This window comes from Abramis brama, assembly GCF_963993115.1.
Source record: "Abramis brama genome assembly, chromosome: 19".
Classification (NCBI taxonomy): domain Eukaryota; kingdom Metazoa; phylum Chordata; class Actinopteri; order Cypriniformes; family Leuciscidae; genus Abramis; species Abramis brama.
The window spans coordinates 30,223,091-30,247,594 of NC_139981.1; the positions used below are offsets into that span (position 1 = coordinate 30,223,091).

Here is a 24,504-nt window from a genome sequence, read left to right on the forward strand (position 1 = left end):
TGTGCACAAGGTTAAAAAAAAGAAAATAATGCACAAGTCTAACAGCAGCAATAAGCATATTAATAAGAAGCAAAGACAGAAAGGGTTGCTGTGATTTATTTGAGCTAGCACAGAACTTGTGCAATTACACCAACTATTTGTAGATGCTAATGTATCATGGTAGCAATGTGAACATTATAACAACACATTTGCTTGTAAAAAACAAAAAACAAGACTGAAACCGGAAGGAAAAGCCATCAATACACAGCACAGGGTAATAAAACTACAGAGGCAAAGCCTTGACATTTTCTGGCCAGAGTTGTGAATGCATGTCCTTGAAGCATGAACTCCACACCATTTCTCTTCTCTGAGCCTGGATCTTTGTGGCTCCTGCATTAAAATATCTTCATTGATTTAAATGGAACGAACAGAAGAAATGGATTTAGAGTCTGATATTTTTAATACACATCATATTCGTTATGTTTTACATTACCTTTGGGGAAAAAGGAATGATTTCTGCTGGAAACAAAATACGGAAACATGTAGCTCAACACCAGGTGCTTTTGACAAAATAGCGAAACTTTTACACATATTTAGGGTTCATTACTTGATGTAAGTTCTCATTCTCTTAGAGGGATTCCTTCCCCAGCACCCACTTCAGAATGAATGCTTTTCAGTCCACGCTTTCACTGGCATTACCTGCCAAAAGGTTAAGAATAGACATGAAACATTCTAACTGGATCAAGCAATTACAAAGAATACTTGAAAATCACTTATTTACATTCAGAGGTAACATATACATCCCTAAACCTACTCTTGGAAGGTCCTTTACAAAGGCTCAAAACTGAATTCAAATGTGTCCAAGTTCAGTTGCTCAGTAAAAGAACCGGGAAGGGGGGAGAATGCCATGGGTTCCTCAGATTCCAGAGGGTTTTCCTCTTCATTATTTATCTGTATTGTGTCCACACTATTAACGTCCATCACAGTTACGTCCCCCAAAGAGATTTCAATAGATTTAAGCACTTGTTGATCAATATCTTCCTCTTTTGAGTTGTCTTCTTTTTGAATCTCAGGTTTTAAGAATGAATCCTCAAATGCTTGTTCAAATTTTGAGTCCACGGTGTTGGGAGATTCTTCGCTCTGTCCAAACTTCGAGTCTTCGCTCTTGGGAGATACTTCGCTCTGGGCAACTCTTGAGGACCTGTTGGGGTGTTCTTCGCTCTGGGCAACTTCTGAGTCCTCGTTCTTAGATGGTTCTTCGCTCTGGGCTACTCTTGAGGGCCTGTTGGGGGATTCTTTGCTTTGGGCAACTTCTGAGTCCTCATTTTTTGGGGGTTCTTCACTTTGGGCAACATCACTAGGGCTTTTGTCTTTATTGTTAGACTCTTTACAGCTTGAGTCACTGTCTGACTCATCTTTTTGAGCAATTCTTGAGTCCTCATTCTTGGGGTGTTCTTCTCTCTCTGCAATTCTTGAATCAACGTACTTGGGGGATTCCACTTTCTGGGCAACTTCTGAGTCCCTGTTCTTGGTGGGTTCTTCGCTCTGGGCAACTATTGAGGACCTGTTGGGGAGTTCTTCGCTCTGGGCAACTTCTGAGTCCTCATTCTTGGTGGGTTCTTCGCTCTGGGCAACTATTGAGGACCTGTTGGGGAGTTCTTTGCTCTGGGCAACTTCTGAGTCCTCGTTCTTGGGGGGTTTATCTTTTTGGCCAATTCTTGAGTCCTCATTCTTGGGGTGTTCTTCTCTCTCTGCAATTCTTGAATCCACGTACATGGAGTATTCCACTTTCTGGGCAACTTCTAAGTCCTTGTTCTTGGGGGGTTCTTCGCTCTGAGCAACATCACTAGCGCTTTTGTCTTTATTGTTGGACTCTTTAAAGCTGGAGCCACTGTCTGGAAGTGTAAATCCAGAGTCTTGTTTGTCACCAACATTGGCACTGACACAAGTTTTAACAGCAGAGCTACTACTGTAAAAAATGTCATACAAATCTTTTGCTTTTCCTGCAGCAAGAGTGGTCTTTGGCTTTACAATTTTGGGGGACGGGTCTCTGGCATTAGAAGGAAGCTGAGGAGGAGGACGAAGGATTATGGTGAGCTTCTGCTCCTCCTCAGGCACTCCGGGAGCAGCCACATCGGATTCAAGAGTAACAACACATTCACTGGGAGTAACAGGTTTCATCTGGGCAGCATTTACCACTTTTGGTGCTGCAGTGGGAGATGGAAGTGGTGCAGATACGTTGAAGATATCTACAGGGCTGACAGAGGGCTTTGTGTGTTTTAATTGCACCTCTTCTCCACTAAATGCCTTGGAGATGAGGTCTGCTGACAACGCTGGGCCCGTCTGAGTTCCTGTTACAGGGCCAGCAGATTTGTCACAAGCAGCAGGTGGTGTTGGTTTATTTTGCACACCTGTAAAAGACTTCCTAATAACCATAGGAGATATGGTAGGCGGTAGATTAGGATTACTTGTATTTTCGTTGTATGCTAGCCATTCACAAGAGGGGGGAAGCACAACCTTTCCTGACAATTTCATAGCAATGGATTTTGCAGCAGCTATAGACTTGGTAAAAGGATCTAGCTCAGCATCTGCGTTTTCATTTGGCGCCTCTTCATCTTCCTTTAAAAATTGTGCCGCCATCCTCTCTGCCTCCTTCTCCAGTGCTGTCTTCTGTGGCTTTTTTCGACCGAACTTCCCAAAACCAGGCCGACCAGCAGCATCCTCATTTTTCTTGCGAAGTTTAGCAAGCAAGGCAGGGCTCGGACCACATAAGACTTTAGGAGGCTCGCTGGTTTTCTCTGGCTCTGCTTTGACATCTTTAGCATTGAACTTCCCTGTGCTCTCCTGGTCATCTTTGAAATAACCACCCTTGCCCTTCTGGTGCAGTGTTTTATCTTCCTTTTTATCATATTTGCCGTTACTTTCTTCATCCCCGTCCCACTTAGATTTTGGCCACTTCCCCAGGTCCTCATCTTTAAATTTTGACTTCTTATCCTCTGCCTCCCGAGTGTATTTGTATCTCTTATCCTCTTCTCTGCCATACTTGGCCTTCTCCTCTTCTTTACCATATCGGCCCCTCTCGTCATCCTTTCTAAATCTATATCTGTCGTCCTCTTCTTTATACCGACCATGTTCATCATCATCTCTGTTTCTAAATCTGTCCCCTTCATACCTGGATCTCTCCCCTTCTTCCTTCCTGTACCTATATGTGTATTCCTCTTCTTTCTTGAAGCGGTTTCGTTCATCGTCATCTTTTTTATACTTTGTTCTCTCGTCCTCTTTCATCTTGAATCTCTCATCATCCTCCTTGTATTTCAGTTTATCTGTATCCTCTTTCTTGTATTTCTCCTTAAGTTTATTCTCATTCTCTTTGAGGTTCTTGTACTCCTCTTCCTTGCTGTACTGTGGTTTTGTCTCCACTTCATTACTTGACATTTTTCCTCCTTTGGTGTGTTTGGATTTCTTTATTTCCTGATCGTCGTCCTCACGTTTTCGTTTGTGCTCTGAACTCTTTTGGCTCTCTAAGCCAGCCTGACGATCCAGGTTCCTCCTTTGTTCATAGAGGGGATTTTCATACATTTTTGTCTGTTGACAAAATCAAACATATATGAGGCAATCACATCTGGTCAAACAAATGAATAAATCGCAGTCATATCCCAACCCTAATCAAAGCTATTATGAATATCATATGTGATGGTTACCTTGTATCTCTCATTGTGAGTATGGCAGGTGACATGGGCCTCAGCACAAATGGGATCACCAACAAACTCTTCACATAGCTGGCAGAAGAATCCCCTCACAGGGATCAAGAACTCAGAGCCTAGAAGAGGGAATGCAACAAGCATTAAATATCTACCAATAGTGTGTAATGATTTTTGATGGCTGGTAATTTACCCTTTCTCTGTTCCAATGATAAGGCACACTGCAAGAAAACTACAGTTTCTATCACTGCAATCAACATGGCACCCATTAGGGAAAGGAATCACGAAGAATTTAACGATCCTCAGATTCCACTTAATGATTCCAGTTCCTTATAGTTGTATGTGTTGAACCAAATGCATCACTTTATCTTTAACGTAATAAATGTGTTTTATGACAAACAATGCCATCTTATAAAGGCGTTACCTTTGGCTGGCTTTGAAGTCCTCTTTCCAGCTGGGTGTTTCTTTTCACTCTCTGATTTTGCCCAAGGTCTGTCATAAGGATCTAGAGTCTATAGGAGAGCAAAACAATGGATGACTGAAGCAGATGCAGCTGGCAGAAATAAACACCATTCACAAATCAAACAAACAACAGATATCATTACATATATATGAGCACACATACCTTCCTATGGGTTTTGCTGTGCAAATGCATGAAATAATCAAACATTGAACCACTGGTAACATTGCAGTTTTTACACCAGTGGTTTCCCGCATCGTAGTACTCAAACTGCTCAGCAGCGTCCAGGGAATGGCTGCTCAACTGAGGAGATGACTTGGGTTTTTCAGGAGAGGCTCTTGCTTTTGAAGAGGCTACCTAAATTATTTTAGGCAGTACAAAAAAATGCATAAGTCACTAAGCAAGCAATAAAACAAAGAAGAAAAAAAATGAATCAAATACTCGAGGAACCCAAGTTTAAAAGAATGAGCAGAAGCTTTTCAAAGAAATGAATATAACACTTCAAATCCTAATTGTCAATCATTAAAGTTTGTCATAAGACACTTACCTTTGCAAAATAGGCCATCTGTTTCCAGTCGGGGAGAAGTCACCCAATGGGTTTACTACTTGAATTTAATTGACTATTGTAAAATAAATGCTTTTGAAAAGCCATCGAAATGGATTTTATATTATATAACAAAATAAATTAAGATTTCAATACACTTTTGCAGTGAGCATCTTTCGATTTTTGAGAAATAAATTAATATATTTGCTGTAGCAGAAAAACAAAGATAAGGAAAACATTTATCTTAAAATAAATTTTTCTGATCACCATTATATAGTATAGGTATAGGGAGTAGTTATAACTGGTTGCGTGCAAATTAAAGAAATAAGTATCTACCAGCTATGAGTAGACAAGCCTATGCTATAGAAATAACATCCCTCAAATTGATGCATTCCTATATTACAGAAGATGTTGATGTCCTGTGTCAGAATTACAATATTCCAGCAGCGCCAATCTCCAAACAGTTGTGTTTTAGACTAGTGTTGTCAAAAGACCCGGTACTTCGGTACCAAGTCGGTACTAAAAAAATGTAAACGTCACGGTACCAAGTTTTCTTAAGTACCGGTGGTACCGAGGACCCGTTCAAACCCGGTTCCTTGATGCGCATGCATGCACTGAGCGCGTGCAGTTGCGCGTCCTCTTTATTAAAGCGCTGAGACATGGCGACCGGCGGTGCTGCTGACGTGGTGGCTGTAAATCCACTTGTTGATAAGAAAGGAGGAAAGAGACACATGGAAATATTTTGGATTAGGCTAATGTCACGTTGCCATAAGTGGCCGTTCACATGGCGCGTTTTTTGCAGATTCGTTATTCCAAATCTCTCATAATAGGAGCGACGCGGCGCGCTCGTTTTTCCCGTTTATATACTGTCTATGGTTTTTCCAGGAGCGCCTATGTTCATGTTTGCATAGCAACGACAGACGCCACGGGAGAGAAAGCGCTTGTGGAAAGGAGAAACTTGTCGATCTCCGAATGCAACGTTACGTTACTGTACATGAGGAGAGTAAGATGGAAAGCTTGTAAAGATTAGTTCCATATAAATTCACGGATAATTAGTTGTTTTGTCGTTAGTGAAAATCAATATTGACCTTGTATTTGAAAAAGGATCCTCATATAAAAACAAAATGCCTACTAAAATTCAGAGTAAGTTCGTTCGCAATCGGAGATCGACTATTTTTGAAACGGTGCGAAATGCGCTCTCCATGATGACGAGGAAGTATCAGCAAAGAATTTATCGATTTCTAGCACTTTGGTACCGAAATTGGTACCGAGAACCGTGGATTTTCACTGGTATCGGTACCGAATACTGAAATTTTGGTACCGTGACAACACTATTTTAGACCAGTGTAATTATTTAGCAGGAGTTCAAAACATTGTCTCTACCTTGGAGTAACCCCTCAAAACAGAAATAGAAGTTAACATCATTAACTTATATCAGACAAATAGATGATTTCCCCCCACACAAAAATGTTTGCAACATAAATACAAGAAAGTCTCACAGATATGATTCCAGGTAAATTACACTGTAAGGAGTAAAACAGTGGTTTTCAAATTGTGGTATGCTATGATACCACCAGCGGTACACAAAGTACCTCGGGTGGTACACAAATCTGGAAAGTTACTATACTTAAACCAGGAATGCGCCCGAAGCAGAATATTCTGTTCGGAAAGGAAATGATGCTTTCTACTGAGCCTCTAAAGCAGGGATGGGCAAACTCTGTCCTGGAGGGCCACTGGCCTGCAGAGTTTAGCTCCAACCCTGATAAAACTGTGTAGCCTTCTAGTAATCCTGATTAGCTGTTTCAGGTGTTTGTTTAGGTTTGGAGCTTAACTCTGCAGGAAAGTGGCCCTCCAGAACAGAGTTTGCCCATGCCTGCTCTAAAGGGACATGATAATGGAAAAAAAAATTGAGATGGGAGGAAAAAAATACATTTCAATGCTTTTGCGTTCTCTTGCAATTACAGTATATACTTTGCAGGGATCAGGGAGCCACTATCAATATGCTGGGTACTGAAATAGCTTTTAAGTGCAAGCTCACACGTACTCTTATGTATAGGGAATGGTGGTACTGACCACACATTTTAGAAGATACGATTTTTGCCAATGACGCTCAGGATTATTTCTGCACAAAATCCTCTACATCATCCTGTTAGTCATTTAGTCACATATCATTTAAACATAGCTTTGTGCATCTAGGATGCAAATTGGTGTGGTGTTGACCACTCTCAGGCTGCACATTTTATTCTATGTGCTATAAAGAGCAATAAAAAGGCAGCATGTTGTTCTGTTTATTCTCAAAGCAAGCATTTAGGTGCTAAAAGTAAAGGCAGGCTTTGATACCAATGTTACATGTCAGTGTATGCATATTGAAAACCTTTCTAAAAGTTGCTATTGTGGCGTATGCATGTTTTTAAATGTTACTTCTCAGGTTCCTTCCACAGATCTGTAAAGGCATGCAGCATGATTGATCAGGAATACACCTACCTTAAAGGGATAGTTCGCCCAAAAATTATATTTAAGCCATGATTTACTCACCCTCAAGCCGTTCGAGATGCATATGTCAATCTTTTTTCAGACGAACACATTTTCAGTTATTTTAGAAAATGTCTTAGATCTTTCAGTGGTTATAATGTGAAGCAATGGGGTCCACCTGCTTCAAGTCCAAAAATGTGCATGCATCCTTCACAAAAGTAATCCATCCGGCTCCAGGGGGATAAACGAAGGCCATCTGAGGGTAATCTGTGCGGTTTTGTCGTAAAAATATACAACTTAAAACTTTATAAACGAAAATAACTGGCTTCCGGTGGCGGTCGGCGCGCGTTCATGGAGATGGATGCTGGCGTATGACGTAGGACGTAGCGCAGGAAGCGTCGTGACGTAGAACGAACGTGACAGCGCAGCCAGAGAGCAGAGCAAAACAAAACTCTACGTTCGTTCTACGTCACGACGCTTCCTACACTACGTCCTACGCCAGCATCCATCTCCATGAACGCGCGTCGACCGCTACCGGAAGCCAGTTATTTTCGTTTATAAAGTTTTAAATATGTATATTTTTACGACAAAACCGCACGGATTACCCTCAGAAGGCCTTCGTTTATCCCCCTGGAGCCGGATGGATTACTTTTGTGAAGGATGCATGCACATTTTCGGACTTGAAGCAGGTGGACCCCATTGCTTCACATTATAACCACTGAAAGATCTAAGACATTTTCTAAAATAACTGAAAATGTGTTCGTCTGAAAAAAGATTGACATATGCGTCTCGAATGGCTTGAGGGTGAGTAAATCATGGGTTAAATATAATTTTTGGGCGAACTATCCCTTTAATCAAAATATGGCATTAACTAGTCCTTAACCTAGCACTCAAAAAGATTTGCCCAGTGACTATGTGCTATTTGGATGGTTTGATTTGATCAAAGGTGGTACCACTGGACTAAAAGTTTGAGAACCACTGGACTAAAAAGCATCTGTAAAAACAATTACCAAATACATTTCGGCCTCATGAGCCGACCCTCTATGTCAGAGTAGAGCCCTGCATTTCAGCCCGAGCCCGACGGGCCCCGACTTTTTTACGCCCCTAGGGCCGGGCTTCGGGCCAATTTTCACGTCATAGTTCACATGCGGGCCGGGCCTCGGGCCTTTTTTGAGTTATCCTTCTTTTTATATTTTTAGACATTAATAAAAAAAAAAATATGAGAAGTTGACGTCGACGATAGAAAAACAAACATAGAAAGACATTTAATAACCTCATAACTTTCATAAACTTATAATTACACTGACATATGATTGACATGACAGTCGCACGCACGCACGCACACACACACACACAGAAGGTTTCCCATCAGCGGAACCAACGATTCACCTCATGTGCAAATAATGGAGAATATTAAGAGAAAAATCGCAAGTGATAGAAGAGAGGACTAGGTTAAAATCTTCCACTGTGGATGCTATTCTTTTTCTCCACGATGCTCTGTAAAAGACTGTTCTAACTTTTCGTTTGATTGGACTTTATTTTCGTTTAACTGTTGGAAACTACTGATGTTTTTCGTTTTTCGTTCGATTGGACTTTATTTTCGTTTAACTGTTGGAAACTACTGGAAAAAAGAATGGCCATGTTCTGTGGTGCATTTTTGAGGTAAGATAACCTGCAAGTTTGTTTTTGATTTATTTAATTTAATTTGTTTAGATTGACTATTGCTCATTTCGTTTGCGAGCGCTGTTGCGAGCAGCCTGAGCCTGCCTCAGTATTTCAAAAAAAAATTACTCACTGTGGTTTAATAAATAAACATTAAACTAACTGTCTGTGTGATATGCATGAAGTGTTTTATATCTATGGATTTTATTGTAGCTAAGTAAAGTATTAGCGTTGATTTGAGAGGCTAAATTGATCAAACATGTTTTACTCGCTGTTGGCTCGGCTTGCTTGGCCGTCATTTTTTTTTTTAAATGCTTCAAACATTTGTCTAAATTAGCTTAATAAAGAAATGAAATGAAAAGAAAAGAAACATAACTAACAAAACAGACATATTTTAATGGCAGTCTGCCGCTGTAAAAAAAAAAAAAAAAAAAAAAAAAAACGGGCTCGGGTCGGACTCGGGCTGATAATTCTGATGAGCTGTCGGACACGGGTCGGGCTAGGGCCTGAGCGTCTCGGGCCAGGGCCGGGCTCGGGCCTAGATTTGAGGCCCGTGCAGGGCTCTATGTCAGAGGACTTCAATCAGGCCACTGTCCTGCAGTTTAGTTCCAACCTGCTTCAGCACACATGCGTTTGTATTTTCAAGTGATCCTGAAGAGCTTGATGAGCTGATTCAGGTGTGTTTGATTAGGGTTGGCACTAAACTCTGCAGGACAGTGACCCTCCAGGAGCAGGGTTGAAGAGCTGCGCTATGTAAAGTAAAATGGCTTTGAACAGGCTACTGATATGACAGGAGCCTTCATCTCATGTGAACATTATTTTAAATACTTTCTTTAGTTTAATTATTGTAAATATTTTCTTTTTTCTTTTAAAGGATTTCTTTTGGGCAGTGTTTCCCAATCCTGGTCCTGGAGTAACCCCCCCAGCACATTTTACGTCTCTCTAATCAAACACACCTGATGCAACTCATCAGCTTGTTAGTAAAGACTCCAAGACCTCAAATAGAGAGACATTAAAAATGTGCAATGCTAGGATCAGGGATGGGAACCACTTCTTTAGCACTAAAACTTGAGGAAAAATTTACTAACTGCAAATATGATTAAAAATTGCTTAAATGTTTTGTGGAATCACTAGGCACGTTTCCATTACAGATGTGCGCAAAACTTTTGCGATTTTTTTTTCTTCTAAAAATCGATAAAAAACTATTGCGAAATGACAGCGTTTCCATTAACCCATGTTATGCGACTAAAACGTAATTTTTAACTCTTGCGATAAGTAATTCCAAAAATCATGGCAACGGACGTTGGTAAGTTTTTACCATATATATATATATATATATATATATATATATATATATATATCTATCACAGCCACGTACCGCACTAGACATTATTATTATTATTATTATTAATGGAAGGAAACGTAGGCGTGTTATCCAAGCATTAATGGCAAGGAAAGACCCTTATACTGTGAGCGGCACATATGAGCTGTTTCTGGATTTTTCTCACTCATTTCTGCTCCGAGGTCTTGATTGTGGCATTTCTTTGAGGTTTAGAATCCAGTATTTCTGTCTTTTATGAATTTAATAAAGAACTCCTTCTCGTATTCTGTCCAAACACACCGCGCCTTCTAAGTCAGGTGACCTGTAAATGCGCAAAAACTGTTTCCATTGCAGTTTTGCGAAATATTCCTTTTTCGAATTGCCTGAAAAACCACCTCATGCGAGCTTAAAAACTTTTTTGCGATAAATGGGAGTTTTTGCGAAATTGACGTGTTTCCATTGGGCGTATTCTCAATTCACAATTTCAATTTGCGCAATTTGAAGGGTAATGGAAACGCGTCTACTGTCAATAATTAAATGGCACTTGAGATCATTTTTGAATTGGCAGCCTAATGGTGCATTCAACTGCTTCTGGGAAGTTTGTATTTACGAGTTTGGAAGTCATGTTTATGACATCAGGTGCGTTCGAGTCATTTTCATTGGAGCAAGGTGGCAGTGTACTTTTAATTAAATACACAAAAATACAGCAAGGTTTTTAAACTCTACTTCTAGAAAGTAAAGAACAAAGAATGCGCATCAGGTGTGTTTTGCTTTTTTGTTTTAAATTTATCTAAGAAGCTACTGTAAACTGTATTGAGTCTGTATTGTGGTAATCCACCTGGTTTCTCACTGACACATCCCCCCCCGCTCGTTAAGACCAGGGGCCTGTTCTTCGTACGTGGATTACTCAATTAGCTGGATTTCATTGTTGACGATTTGACATGATCCAGGATTATTAGATTCTTCGAAGCTCATCCTGGAGTTGCTGTCCTAGCATCAGGTCCATAAGCTCAAACCTACTCAGGAACAGGCTTATTTAATGTAAACAGGATTAGATCGCATCTTTAAGCGGAGGGGATACTTAAAGTCTGTCCCAGCCACTGCTACTTTCTTACAAGAGTACCCTTACGAACCAGGAACTATAATAATTTAAAATAGCCTAATAATATAAAAATGAATTTGCAAATAATATTATAATGTTGTGTATCATAATATAGAGACAGGCAGTTTTACTCAATCGCATACTCATAATGTACAGTTAGTCTATGCCGTGCATTAATTTGAACGGTGACGGGTATTATGGGAGTGGCTTGATGCCGATAACTTAGTAAAAATGCTGTCAGCTGTGCCATTAGAAACATGTTCTTGACCCTTAGACTCATTACTGCAGTCACATAACAAATCTGCTTCACAGGTAAAAATTAATTAATTGCTAATTACCACAATGCATGTACAACAAAATTTTAAAGCCTTTACAAATACTAGAAATCATGAAATAATTGGAAATCATGTAACAAACAGAACACACTCATTTATCTATTATAACTTATGTCATTTGGTGGCTTGGCTGTTTCCTTAAGTTTTTCGTCAGGTGTGTGATGTTCGGTTTTAGTATGATGTCATTACGTTGCTGCCGCCAGCCAATCACTGCATTACTGATCATGGTTTCGAGTATCGATATATCTGCCCTTACTAATGAACAAGAACACGCAGTGATCTCAGACAACTTAATACAGATATTTAAATCAAATCTGCAAATTCGTTTGAAGAACCAAATTAGCCAGAGGTCAGTTATCACGATTAGAAGATCTGGCATGTGTCAAATCATCTCAGATGTATTAAGCGAGGTACGAAGAACAGACCCCGGGACTCAAAGAAAGTCCAAAGCTTCCCACTTATATTTACGACTTTGTGGTGGCGTTCATGTGCGTTCAACTCGTAAATACGACCTTTCCGACATGATTTGAATATGCCATAAGACTTGACTATGAAAAAGCCAATCAAGTGCAAGTTCCTTTCCTATAACAGAATTAGCAACTCTACCTTAGTGTATGGGGTGCTGGTTTTGGCCCCTGATTTCTCTGGGCTTCTGGCCGAATCCTTCTTACTCTGAGGGGGCTGCTGCACATAGTCCCCAGAGATCTTCGAGTCTTTGTAGTCTATACCGAGAATAAGTGCAACTTTGACCAGCTCTTCATGTTTTTGATCTGCCTCTCTCTGTTCAGCACGCAACTTAGAGATTTGGGCCATCGCATCCTCTTGGAGCTGACCGAGCTCTTTAAGAAGAGGGTCCTTGTGTCCATCCTTCTCCCTTCGCTTCTTACGAAGAAGCTCCCCTAAAGGATCCAAACAAACACTGTATAATACAATGAGCCCTTAAATATTATAAAGAAAACACTTTCAATTTGCACTTAGAGGGAAATACCTTGCTGCTTTCTCAATGTCTCCACATCCTTTAAAAGATTTTCTTTTCTCTTATGTCGGAATATTTTTTCCTTTTTTAGTTTTTCAAGCTCTTCCATGACCTAAGATAGAATTTTATTTAGACCTTAAATTTATTCATCAGCAAAAAAAAAAAACCCCCCCCCCCCCAAAAAAACAGATGTGAATCATGAGGTATTTAACAATTTTGCTTCTGATCAAAGAAAGTCAAAAAAAAGAAAAAAAGAAACCGTTCTTGATTCCCAACCCTACAAATGCAATAGTTCCTTCAAATTTCATGGGAATTACCTTTTGTTTTTCGCTGGCGGTATTCTTGTCTTCCATTTCTTTCATCTTAATGTCAGTGGTGATCGCTTTAGAGGCCACGGGATCCAATTTAGAAGGTGCTGAAAGGATCATCAAATCATGTTAGTTTTACTGTAATGTCCCAAGTCTAAATCACCTAAAAATCTCTCATCATTTGCTCACCAACATGTCATTCTGAAACCATGACTTATGTCTTCTATGCAACACAAAAAAAGGAGACATTTGTTAATACAACAACCGTTTTTTTAAATCCTATCCAATGTTTGAATAGAAAGGAGCAAAACACGGTCACTAGGTTGTGACGGTGACGGCTGTCAATCAAAATGTGAACTGGTGATTCGTTCCATGTGTTCCCTGTCAGAGAACAAATGGATAATTCAGTCAATTAAAATCTTAATTTAACAGAATTTATTAACTTGTTTGCCTGCTGTGGTTGTTTTAATTCACATCCTTTCTAAAAATGAGTTTTTGATTTAATAATATAGGCTATAAGACTGTCAATGATCTAATTTCATGTTTTATATTTTATTTATTATTTATTTTGTTGGATTTTAGTTGGACTTGGTCAGAACTGTTTCAAAAACAGTTATCAGCATGATGCCTGCTGCCTTTGGGCTCAGTGATGTTGAATTTAAATGACATGTAAAATAAAGACATGTTATGTTACATTGTGATGTAATGGTGTTTTCTGGAAGGGACTGAAAAACTTTTATCAGCTGAAAGGCAGAATACAAATGTTTTTATTAAGTTAGATAGACATTATAACAGTTTCAGGTTATGTTTTAGTGTTCGTAACATGTCCCACACAAACTTATAATCGTCCCGCATTTGGTTTGTTTGATGGTGGTCACCCTAATCTACACCCCCCGACCACCGTGCCACCGCCGGGGGTAAAAAACTGCCACCGTCACAGCCCTACTGTTCACACAGACATACGTCATCAACACGTTTCACGTACGCGGTGCAGACAGAGCAAGAGTGGCAGGCAAACAGCAACAACCTTACTTTCCTTCTGAACCGACAAGAAGTGGCACTGGCACAGGATCTACGAAAAGAAATCTACGACATCCTCAGAGCCAAGCAGACTCTCATCGTGAAATACTATTACACACTGACACGTTTTGCTAACTACACAACTTATTGTAGTACTGTTACTCACTATACTGTAAAGTTCTCTCACATGTGAATGACACGTGATGTAATCCAATAACATTGTCTCTGGTCGTCTTGCTTCTGGTCTGTGCGCATTCATGCGTTTTGGAGGGCGATTTGCAGGGAGGGTATGCTTTCAATGCTAGCAGGCTATTGCACCTTTAAGTGAACGTGAACAGTTGACAAACGCATGTATAACAGCCTAATAATAATCCTGCTGCTGTCTCTATAATAACCTTAATCAAACAACAAAAGACAGAGAAAATTCACTCTCTGTTTTTGACTGAATTTTTGTAACTATATTTGTAATGTATATTTTATTCATAAAGTGAGGTGTTATTTTACATTTGATTACAGTTTCTGTACCTGCATACCTGAAAATGTTAAAACACTGTTTATTTCAATCGCATTTTTGTAAAAATAAATAAAAATTAAGGTATACGTTTAAGGTCCAATAAGGTATATGCTTTTTTTAAATACCTTATTGGAATCGAAATTAGGAATCAATAAGAATTGGAACCGATAAGCAGAAAAGGAATCGCAACCCAAACCTTTTGCTTCTTGCATTTGTTCTAAGCAAACGCAATATGCCAAGTAAAATATGCTGGACGGAAAATCAGAATTGAGGGGTGCAGTAGACTAGAAGATTTTCAGAAAATAACTTTACATTTTGATTTTCAGAGAACAATGAATTTAAATTATGTTGTTTCTCACACAAAGTTATCAGATGGCCTACAACATATAGATAAGAACTGCTTTATGGTGCATTTGTGATCATTTATTAGCTTGACAGACATGGTCACTATGCACAGTCATTGTACAGAATAGACCTGTGAGACGATTCTTCAAAAATTGATCCACTGAACCAACAAAAGGGCTCCAGACTAACATTTGAGAGCAGTAGCACCGGAGCCACTAAGTTCTACAGATGGAGGCGCCAGCACCTGATTTGGTAGCTCTGGGGGGGGTTAATCATAAAGGTAGTTTAATCATAAAATGACAATTGTTTTGCATTAATAAGTGCAGTAACTAATATTACATGTTTATTTCTTGTAAATGCACATTTGAAAGTAAAGCACTGCACTGTCTATTATTGGTCTGAGCTGATAAACTGCCCGCGCTGCGCAACTCAAACAAGTAGTTCGGTGTTGTTCCGCTTTTGTCTTGTTTGCCATTTGATCTATTTTATATGCAACATAAAAGGCAGCTCTTATTAGTTGGGCAATGTGGTGGTTGCACCAGTGCAACCTCTAACAAAACTGACTCGCACCGGCAAGAAAAAAGCCCACAAAATGCGACCATTTGGTCACAGTCTTGAGCCCTGGACAGCACACGGTTTGGAATGGCATGAAGGCGAGTACATAATGGCAGAATTTGAAACTACTCATTCTAGCAACTTCTTGTGAAGAGGCTGAGTACAATCTGTAATGTTAAAAGCGCTATATATATATAAATGAAGGTGACTAATTTTGAAGGTCACTTACCTTTTTTATTGTCGTTTTTACTCTCACTTGTCCCAGCTTTAATCACTTTAAGATAGGGTCGCTCAAAGGTAGGTAGGCTGTAGGGATCCATTGGACTGGGAGGAGGTACTGGCATACCTGGAGGTGGGTACATCGGCCATCCCGGGGGCATATATGGAACATAATTGCCATATGCATCGTAACCGTGTGGAGGGAAGTCAGGTGGCATTACTCCCCGTGGGGGAGGGTATGGGGGCACTTGATGTGCCGGGAGGCTGGGTTGGGAAGGATATGTCTGTGTCCCAGGACCCACAGTGGGTGTCGTAGGCCATCTGCTTTCTGTGACGGCAGGTTGAGCCTCTTTCTTGTTCTGACTATGTGAGCGTGGGGATCTCTGTTCTGGGGAAACTTGCTTTTTCCGGCTCTGTTTTGAAGTGCGATTGAAACTGCTACTTCGGCTTCGGCTTCCCCTGCTTCTGCTTCGGCTGCTACTCCGACTGCGACTGGAGCTCCTGCTGCTTCCACTGCTGCTGCTGTAACTCCTACTACGGCTCCGGTGCTTTCTATCCGACTGCCGGCCAGCTGGTGTCTTCTTTACAGGGGCGGCACCGTGGAGGCGCTCTTGCGTCCTGGCGGCCATCTTGCTTATTTCGGCCACACCCAGGTCTAAGCCAATTGTTTTCAGCAAATCTTGTATCTTTTCATATTCCTCTACCTCCTTCCTCACCTTGACATCCTGTGGCCCAACTCCAGGTGGGAAGTCCTCAGGTTCTTCCTTGGCATGCATCTCAGGTGTGGCCGAGGAACGATGCCTGTTGTCTCTCTGCGAATGGCTCGTCACATTTTCTGCAGTATGGCCAAAAGTGTACGGTGCAGAGCCATGTTCTCTTCTCTGAAGATCACAAGACTGTGGGAAACTTGTGTCTGGAAAGCTGGAATCTGCTGGAACCTCCTTAGCAGATTTCACCTCATCACCCTCTTCATCTCCATAGAGAAATTTCTCTTCATCTTCAATATCTGTAAGACTCTTTTTCTGAGAATGGGCTGCCCCTGCTATCATTCCAAGCAACTCTGTGAGTTCTGACTTCTGTCTTCCTTGAGGGAAGAGCAAGTCACTTCCACCCTCTCCACCTGGCTGGAGCTTGCCAATCAGCTCTTCAAGAACATTACCATCAGAAGTTTTCCCCAGCATGGATGCAAACAAGTCTGGATCCATGGTTTTGGAAAGTGCACAGAGAAGCTGTTCTGCCTCATGTGAAAGACCACCGTCTGGATTTCTTCGAGGAGAATCACTATTCTGAAATACATTGATTAAAGCGTCATCATTAAATCTTTCTTTACTTTCAAAGAGTAAAGCCAACTTAATGTCAACTAAAGCCATGGTCACACTAGACTTTGAAACACGGAAATTTTCTACGGACACATGCCACAGTCTGTGGCTTTTTAAAAAACATTTTATTTTAATGTTTGGGATGTATTATAAGCAATGTACTCCACTTTACTGCAATCCTGCAGATTTACAGTTTGCTTTCTTTTAATTCAGCTAAGAAGTCAAGCTATGATACATCAATCTTCTATTGGTCAAGTGACTTCATGCAATTCAAATTTGCAGAGCAGATTTCACCAAACTTGGGTTCCTGCCTCTCACATTCACATACATATAATTGAAAGTGAATACAATGAAGGTGTAGGATGACCAACTAAAGACCACAAAAACAAACCATGTCAAACTACAAATTAAAATGCAGTGCACACTTGCTATTGCCTCCATTAGCATAAATTGTTTCCTCAACCACAGATATTTGAAGGTAACTATCACCACTATGAATCTTCAACAGATGCTCCACAATATATCGGTACCATATTGTTTTTCAGACGACTTTTAATCGTTCATACTCATTTTTGTTTTAACATTTAGATTATCCATTCCATCATTTAATACTCACTTAAATAATTAAAAACAATTCTCCAATGAATTTCCATTTTTCATACTGCATTGTTAATGTTGTGACCCCCATGATTCACTTGAAGCATTTAAAATTACTTCTTCAGGGTTCGTACAGATACTGTAAAAAGAAATAACAGATTTTTTAAGCAAGGTTTTCAAGGACTACAATCCGAGATATCGGATTATCTTTAGGATTTTTTAAGGATTTTTAAAACTCAAATTACAGATATAAGGTATACAAAATACAACTTGCAACGTATTTAATATATATTAAATACAAAGTTTATAATGGCTATTATTGTTCAATAAATAGTATTTTATATTATAATGTTGCCGTACTTCGTATTATCAGACAGGCTGCAGTGTTAATTTTGCGTGAAAATATTGTATTTTTTGTTTTTATTTTCAAAAAAATATATTGTATTTTAAATAAAGCACTTTTTTTAAGTACCTCTTCATAAATATGGCTGTTTTCAAAGGTTTTCCATGACTTAAATGTCAAAAAGTAAAATTCAAGTACTTCTTTAAGCACCTTGTACGAACCCTGCTTCTTTTAGTTTTTTTTATTTAATTTTTACTTTATTTAGATTAATTTTATTATCAGCCATACCAAGAAAACAATTATCATCAGCGTCCAGAATTTACATATCAGTTCATCCCTAGTGCTTAAGCTTTCAAATCATGCATGTCTTGTGTGAAGTATGTTTCTGGCTTGAGTCTCTTAAATTAAGACTGCAATACCTGATGTGAAGAATTAATATTAAACAATAATAGCTTTTTATTTAAATGTGACCTGTACATTTTCACTGTCAAATACTAATTTCCCAAGACATAATGAGAGGTAGTTACCTGCACTAGCATGGGAGAATCCGTCTCGGAGGAATCCATTCTTTTCTTCAAAATTGACTTTGCCGGCTTCACAAGCATGTCCTGAATTTCCTTGCGTCTCCGAGCCTTCTCGAGCTCAGTAAAGTCCTCCTCTTGCGGCCTAAAATTACCTGACTTGACTCTCTTGTTGGCGCTGCTGTGACGACTCCTGCTGGAGCCGCTGCTGCTACTGCTACCACTACGACTGACACTGCGGCTCCTAGCATGACTCCTTGCTCTGCTTCTCGCCCTGCTTCGACTCCTTTCTCGGCTGCGGCTTCGTGGCCGGCTCTTGCTCCTTGCCCTGCTCCTGGCTCTACTCTTATTGCGACCACGACTTCCGCTTCTGCTTCTGCTTCTACTTCTACTGTAGCTCCTCGCACGGGTTCTGCTCTTGCTACGCGCACGGCTCTTCGCTCGTTCGGGACTCCTGCCGCGACTGTAGCTCCGACTCCGGCTGCGCGGTCGACTTTTGCTGCGCGCGTAGCCAGGACTGCGACTCCTGCCCCTGCTCCTGCCGCGACTAACACTGCGCCTCCTCGAACCTCTATCGCTGTGTCCATCATGGCTTGACCTCCGTGGAGAGTAATAGGGCTTATTATAGTGTGATTCTCCAGCACCATAATCCCTGTCAACAGAAATCACCACATCATAAAAATGCAACTGAAGTACAAAGCAAACAATTTCATATCTACTGAGTCTTTGGGCTCAAGTAAACATATTTCCATAATTACACATGATTGCTTCAATCGCTGTGGTATTGAATATTCCAGGCAGGGGTGGGCACCTCTAGCTCTCGAGATCCACTTTCCTGCAGAGTTTAGCTCCAACCCTGATCACACTCACCGGCCTGTAGCTTTCTAGCAGGACCCGAAGACCCTGATTAGCTTGTTCAGGTGTGTTTTATTAGGGTTTTGGAGCTAAACTCTGCAGGAAAATGGATCTCGAGGGGCCAGAGTTGAGAACCCCTGCACTAGAGTTTACGCTGCATCAGAGAACGCTGCCTATACGGACTTTGAATAGGATGTAGAGGAAAAATAAAAGAGTTTGAGCAAGTGCTGCTCCATGTAAGCAAAATTTTAGAACATTTTCTATTTTTTGAAATAGGCAGGAAGGGTTAGTTGTTCCAGTTGTTTCTGAAATTCAATTTGTTGCATTATTGTTGTATTTTATTTTTTTAAAGACCAAATTGGTTTACACCTCCATCACATTCTAGCATGATGTGAACAAAAAGACTTGCATCAAAAAATGCGTACGCCCGATGATGGCGATGCCAATACTTGGAGAGTAGGGTTCTACTTCTAAATACAACATACAATTTAATTGCTAAGAGAGAAAATTACCTTTTCTTAAAATATTATTTACAAATATGACAACACAAAATGTGCAATATCCATTTAAAAGACTGTTGGAAGATTTTCAAACACTTCTATTAATTGACAGCTTTCATTCTCAAAACAGGCAAAGAAAGGGTGGAATACACTACATGACTTTTGCCCAGGTTTTTTTATTGTTTTTTTAACCTATTTGCTGTGCAGATAAGGGCCAGCCTGAGTATGAAGAGCACAGACTCTGATTTTTTGGTATTTTGAGCTGATGTTAGAATACATATTGTTTACATTTGTCAATGCATGTTTCTGCACGAGTTGTGTGTGTTCGGAAAGTATTTTAGTATGTGATCCTTTTAGTGTAGGCTACTCTCATTTAGTGTACAATGCCCAGATTTAATATTCTTTAAATAACAGATTAATATTATTTTCCTAAAGTTTACATGACTGTAACTTAAAGTATTAAAGATATCTTAATATCCTTCTAGTAGATTCTAATTAATAAACTTTTCTTTTGAATCTTCATTTTTAAGGTCCTATATGGTTTAAGACCATAGATATGGGGATCCCAATGCGACTCCATGTTCAAATTGTTACATTTTACAAAATTTTTAAATGGTCAAAAAAACAAATGTAGGTTACTCTTCAAACAGCTTACACTTGTGTTTAAAATGAAGATTTCAAAAGAAAAGTTTAAGAACCAGAATCTAAAATCATACTGAGATATCTAATACTTTTTAAGTGACAGTCATGCAGAAAAACAATATTTATGGCACTCAGACAAGTATGTTCTATGCAATTGTGTTGATATAAAAAAAAATCTAGTTTCAAAAATATTTGTTCAGATATTTCTCATTAAAAGAAAAAAATATATATATATCAGCTGTATGCAAAGTGAACCACATTTGGTTTTTGGCCACTGAACATGTGTACAATTTACTCATGGATCCACATTAAGACCTCCATATCTCTGGGATTGAACCACACTGAATTCACTTTAAAATGAAGATCCCAAAAGAACTCTTTGTTAAAAACAAATTATAAAAGAATATTAAGATATCTTTAATACTTCTTGAGTTACAGGCAAGCAAACTTAGGGCAAAAAATACAAGAAGTGCTTTTCCCCATTTTTGAACAGTCACTGACCTACCAATAGCCTTATCAAATTAAAATAATGATGCTGCCATGTGTGGAGGGGCTAAAAAATAATGGAGGGGCTAAAAAATAAAATACAAAATATTTTAGCAAAAAAATTAATTAAATACATGTTAATTTGTCTATTCATTCAAATTAATCAAACGTAAAAGTAAGTAGCCTAAGCCACAATGAAAACAAGCGGCAATCGTCTCATGACGTCACAGCTTGCACTCGTCAGTGAAGGTCAACCGTTAACACAATAACAGAAGTCCAAATGTCGCAAAATTGCATTTCTGGCTTTTTTTGGGAAGCCCAAACAAAGTAAGAAACAGACCGAGCCTCAAGCTGGCGGATCTAATGCTATTAACGTAGTTTTGGTCGAGGCAATCCCTCCACACCAACCAACTTAATTTTTCCTGGAAGGCAGTTTGGAAAAGAGATGCTTTCTCGTTCATTCAATGCAAACTGGTTTTAAAAACAAAGGAAGTGGCTGCATTATATTGAGGAAGGTGATCCTGTTGTATGTTTCAGTCTGTGAAAGCAGTGGAGAAACGTCGCATCAATGAACACGGTGTAAGGTTTGACAGCAGTTTTATCAAGGGAGGTTTTACAAACTGACGGAAAGCCACAGAAAAATTCAAAGAGCATGAAAAGTCTAAACTTCATTGTGATGCCATTCAAAAAAATAAATAAAATACAACAACGCTGCTCTACAAAACACCCCAGTTACTGGCATTTTATCTGACGCCTGCCAAACTCAAGACACAGCAAGGCATGTTTTGAAGCTAATGTTCAGGTAAGCGTCCTTCCTCGGAAAGAAGGGGGTGTTTCGGGGTGACGGCACCCGTGATGGCATTTTGCATGACCTGATGCTTGAACATAGAGAGAGAGAGAGAGTGGATTCAGAGGAGAGATAACTGGATCTCGGACACAATCCAGAATGAAGTCACTCAACAGCATGCCTGCGCTATTCAATGTGAGATTGTATCCCGTGCCACAAATAGTCCGTACTATGGACTCACAGCTGATGGAACCACAGACTCCAGTACAATCGAGCAGTTCGCATTGACGCTGCAGTATGTGGATGAGAACTTGGATATTCACTCTGAATTCCTTGGATTTTACAGTGCTCCCGACCCCTGTTCAAGTGCATCAAAGATGTTTTTCTCAGACTGAACATCTCCATGGATATCGTTTCGATGGAGCTTCTAACATGTCAGGACGGTTTTCGATTGTTCATGGCTTAGAAAAACATGCCACTTCATGCAACACGTCACTCTTCATCCACTGTGCCAACCATTCTCTTGACCTAGTTCTTCAGGAGACTGCGCTGAGGTGGGTCTCATCACAGATTCAATTGACGTTGTTCAGGGTGTAGCTGTGGTAATCCGTCAATCAGCAAAGCGCAAGGATCTCTATGAGTCCATGTTTGGCTGCGATGAGATAGTTACCTTACTGGCCATATGTCCAACAAGATGGTGCATACGAACAATAGCTATCAAACGTGTGTGTAGAGCCTACAGAGAAATCGCTAAAACAGCTTAAGGATGACAAAAGTGTGAGAGGAGAGACAAGATCTAAGGTCGGAGGCCGCTCAAGCAAGCAACGAAAGCTAAAACCTACAATGGCCTCCTCTGTAGTGAAGCAACACTCGAGCCGTGCGAGTCGTGACCTGGAGTTTGCAGCACACCAAGCGTTTGAGTGTGCCGAACTGCTGGGAAGGTGCATGGAGGTCATCGGGATGATGCAGAGGCGGATGACATGCTACAAACTGCATCCACAGCAGGACTTCAAATTCCAGGTGAGCACGGGGTGACACAAACCCCAGCTCGTTATAGACACAGCGCTCGCTCTCCACAAAATTAATAAATAAATGTAAGCCACGGGCGTTTGTGCAGCCGCTTCTTGCCATACCCAAGTGCTAAAAAATTAATTATAAATAAAATGCATCAATATTTAAATTTAGCTGTAAATTAAATCTCTTTAAATGCCAATACAAAAAGAAAAGAATTATACATTGACTTTGGTATATAGGCCTATAGCCTACATTATTTGCTCTTAGCGTTCATTCTGACTGTGTGACGACTGGAGCACAACAGAGATGAGGTTTATACTCTAGGGCTTGTGTTATTAAAATTTATTATAGCTGAAATCCTATCTATGTAAAAAAAAAAAAAAAAAAAACTTTTCCTGGGCGCACTGGCGTGAACTGCTGCGCACTCGTGAGTGTGTACAGGCCTGCAACGGCGAGGTCAAGATTTTCGCTTAGTAAATTATCTTTTCCGTTTGTTTCTCGTCAAACCCTACGTGCACCTTCAGAACACTTGGAATATATGACACAATTTGCATGGGATTATTTTAGACACGTTTGAATCTTTCTTTGGGAAAAGAAATATTAATAAAATCACAAATTTGAGCTTAGGTACGTTTTTGAAATTTGGTAGATTTGACATGGAATGACCCTAGTGTTTTAAAATCGATTTAAGATTTGTGTGCATGCAGTGTATTCCAGCCTTAGCAGTCAACACATAGTTTGATCACTAGGTTGCATCTCTTACCGCACATAAGGAGCCTCTGCCCCTTTATAGCCTGACGGATGGTTCAGCTCATTGCCCACAGTTATGACCAGACTGTGATCAGCGGGGAGACCACGAGGAGGCGATGGACTGTACCTCTGTTTAGGAAAAAGATAACATACCTAAACTCACACATGGAATAAATCAAATAAACAAACAAAAACATATTTACTGAACTTTTCACTTTACTGGACATAATTATTAAATAAATGGTAGGCTCTGACGGCTCTCGAGAAGCAAGGCACACATGCACAGCTTTACCATGGTACACTACTGATATCAGATATCAATATTATGGTGGTATAACAATTCCATAGTGTTTATATGACACTTCAAAGGATATCATCATTGCATTCGGTCTATAAACGCATGGCACCGACGTACTTTGTTATTGGTACACGACAAGTGACGTTACATAACGGAATGCGAGGGCACTACGATAGCACTTTATTCCCATTTTCACGTGCTATTTACGTATACGTGGTACTCCACAGAACCACATGACATCCGAAAAACATGGTAGAAAAACGGTCGCTTTATAGTGTGTTGTCGGTGTAAAACAAGGCACTACCACAGAGTAAGTTGCATTACTGCAGTGTTTAGTTTCTCTTCATACCCCATAGCCTCTTTGTGGCCGCGCTCCTCTATATTCGTCGGGCGGATCTCTTGCTCCAGGGGAGTATCTCCTCCGCGGGGAAGAGCGCCGGTACGGGTCCGGAGGAGCGTGGTGTCCCCGGTCTGAAGGGTGGCCTGGTCCGGGTCCGGGACGAGGCCCGAATCCGCGAGACGGCGGAGGATGATAGCCGCCTCTCTGCGGCCTAGAACTGCGATACATAACGACGCTTAACCGCTGTTTCCGCGTCGGAGTCGATCCCTTATTATCCCGGTTGCGGGATAGCGGTTATCCCTGCAAAAAGTTAATGTGCATTCAACAAAAATCTCCCTGCTGAGAGAAAATATGAATGAGAGCGTATTCATTACAGTCGAACAACGCTCTCTGTGGTCGCTTCCTGTGCCGCCATTGGCCCGCATTCACAGGATCTGACGTCAAGCTAAGATCAACCAATCAAACGCGGCGATACAGCATCGTTTTGTTTATTGAGTCTCCTAATTAAAATTGTAAGAATCAAAAGCACTAATATTTAT

The 24,504-nt window shown here is 40.2% G+C and overlaps 1 protein-coding gene across 4 annotated transcripts; it reads right to left on the reverse strand.

Moving 5' to 3' along the window:
- Window positions 1–78: 78 nt before the first annotated feature.
- On the reverse strand, window positions 79–24,401 carry znf318 (zinc finger protein 318). 4 transcript variants are annotated; one of them, XR_014603569.1, is made up of 13 exons: window positions 23,975–24,401; window positions 23,341–23,456; window positions 18,300–18,945; window positions 15,524–16,799; window positions 12,870–12,967; window positions 12,565–12,664; window positions 12,183–12,475; window positions 4,306–4,497; window positions 4,105–4,192; window positions 3,681–3,799; window positions 794–3,564; window positions 473–678; window positions 79–369 (listed from the first exon to the last, which is right to left on the reverse strand). XR_014603569.1 is itself a non-coding variant. In XM_084093400.1 (12 exons), exons 1-11 carry the CDS (start codon window positions 24,191–24,193, stop codon window positions 808–810), a joined length of 5,904 nt encoding a protein of 1,967 aa, XP_083949526.1. In that variant the 5' UTR covers window positions 24,194–24,401; the 3' UTR covers window positions 79–678; window positions 794–807. The 4 variants fall into 4 exon arrangements, 2 of the variants coding, with proteins under 2 accessions (XP_083949526.1, XP_083949525.1); XR_014603570.1 differs by having other exon boundaries at window positions 473–3,564; XM_084093400.1 differs by having other exon boundaries at window positions 79–678.
- Window positions 24,402–24,504: the final 103 nt, after the last annotated feature.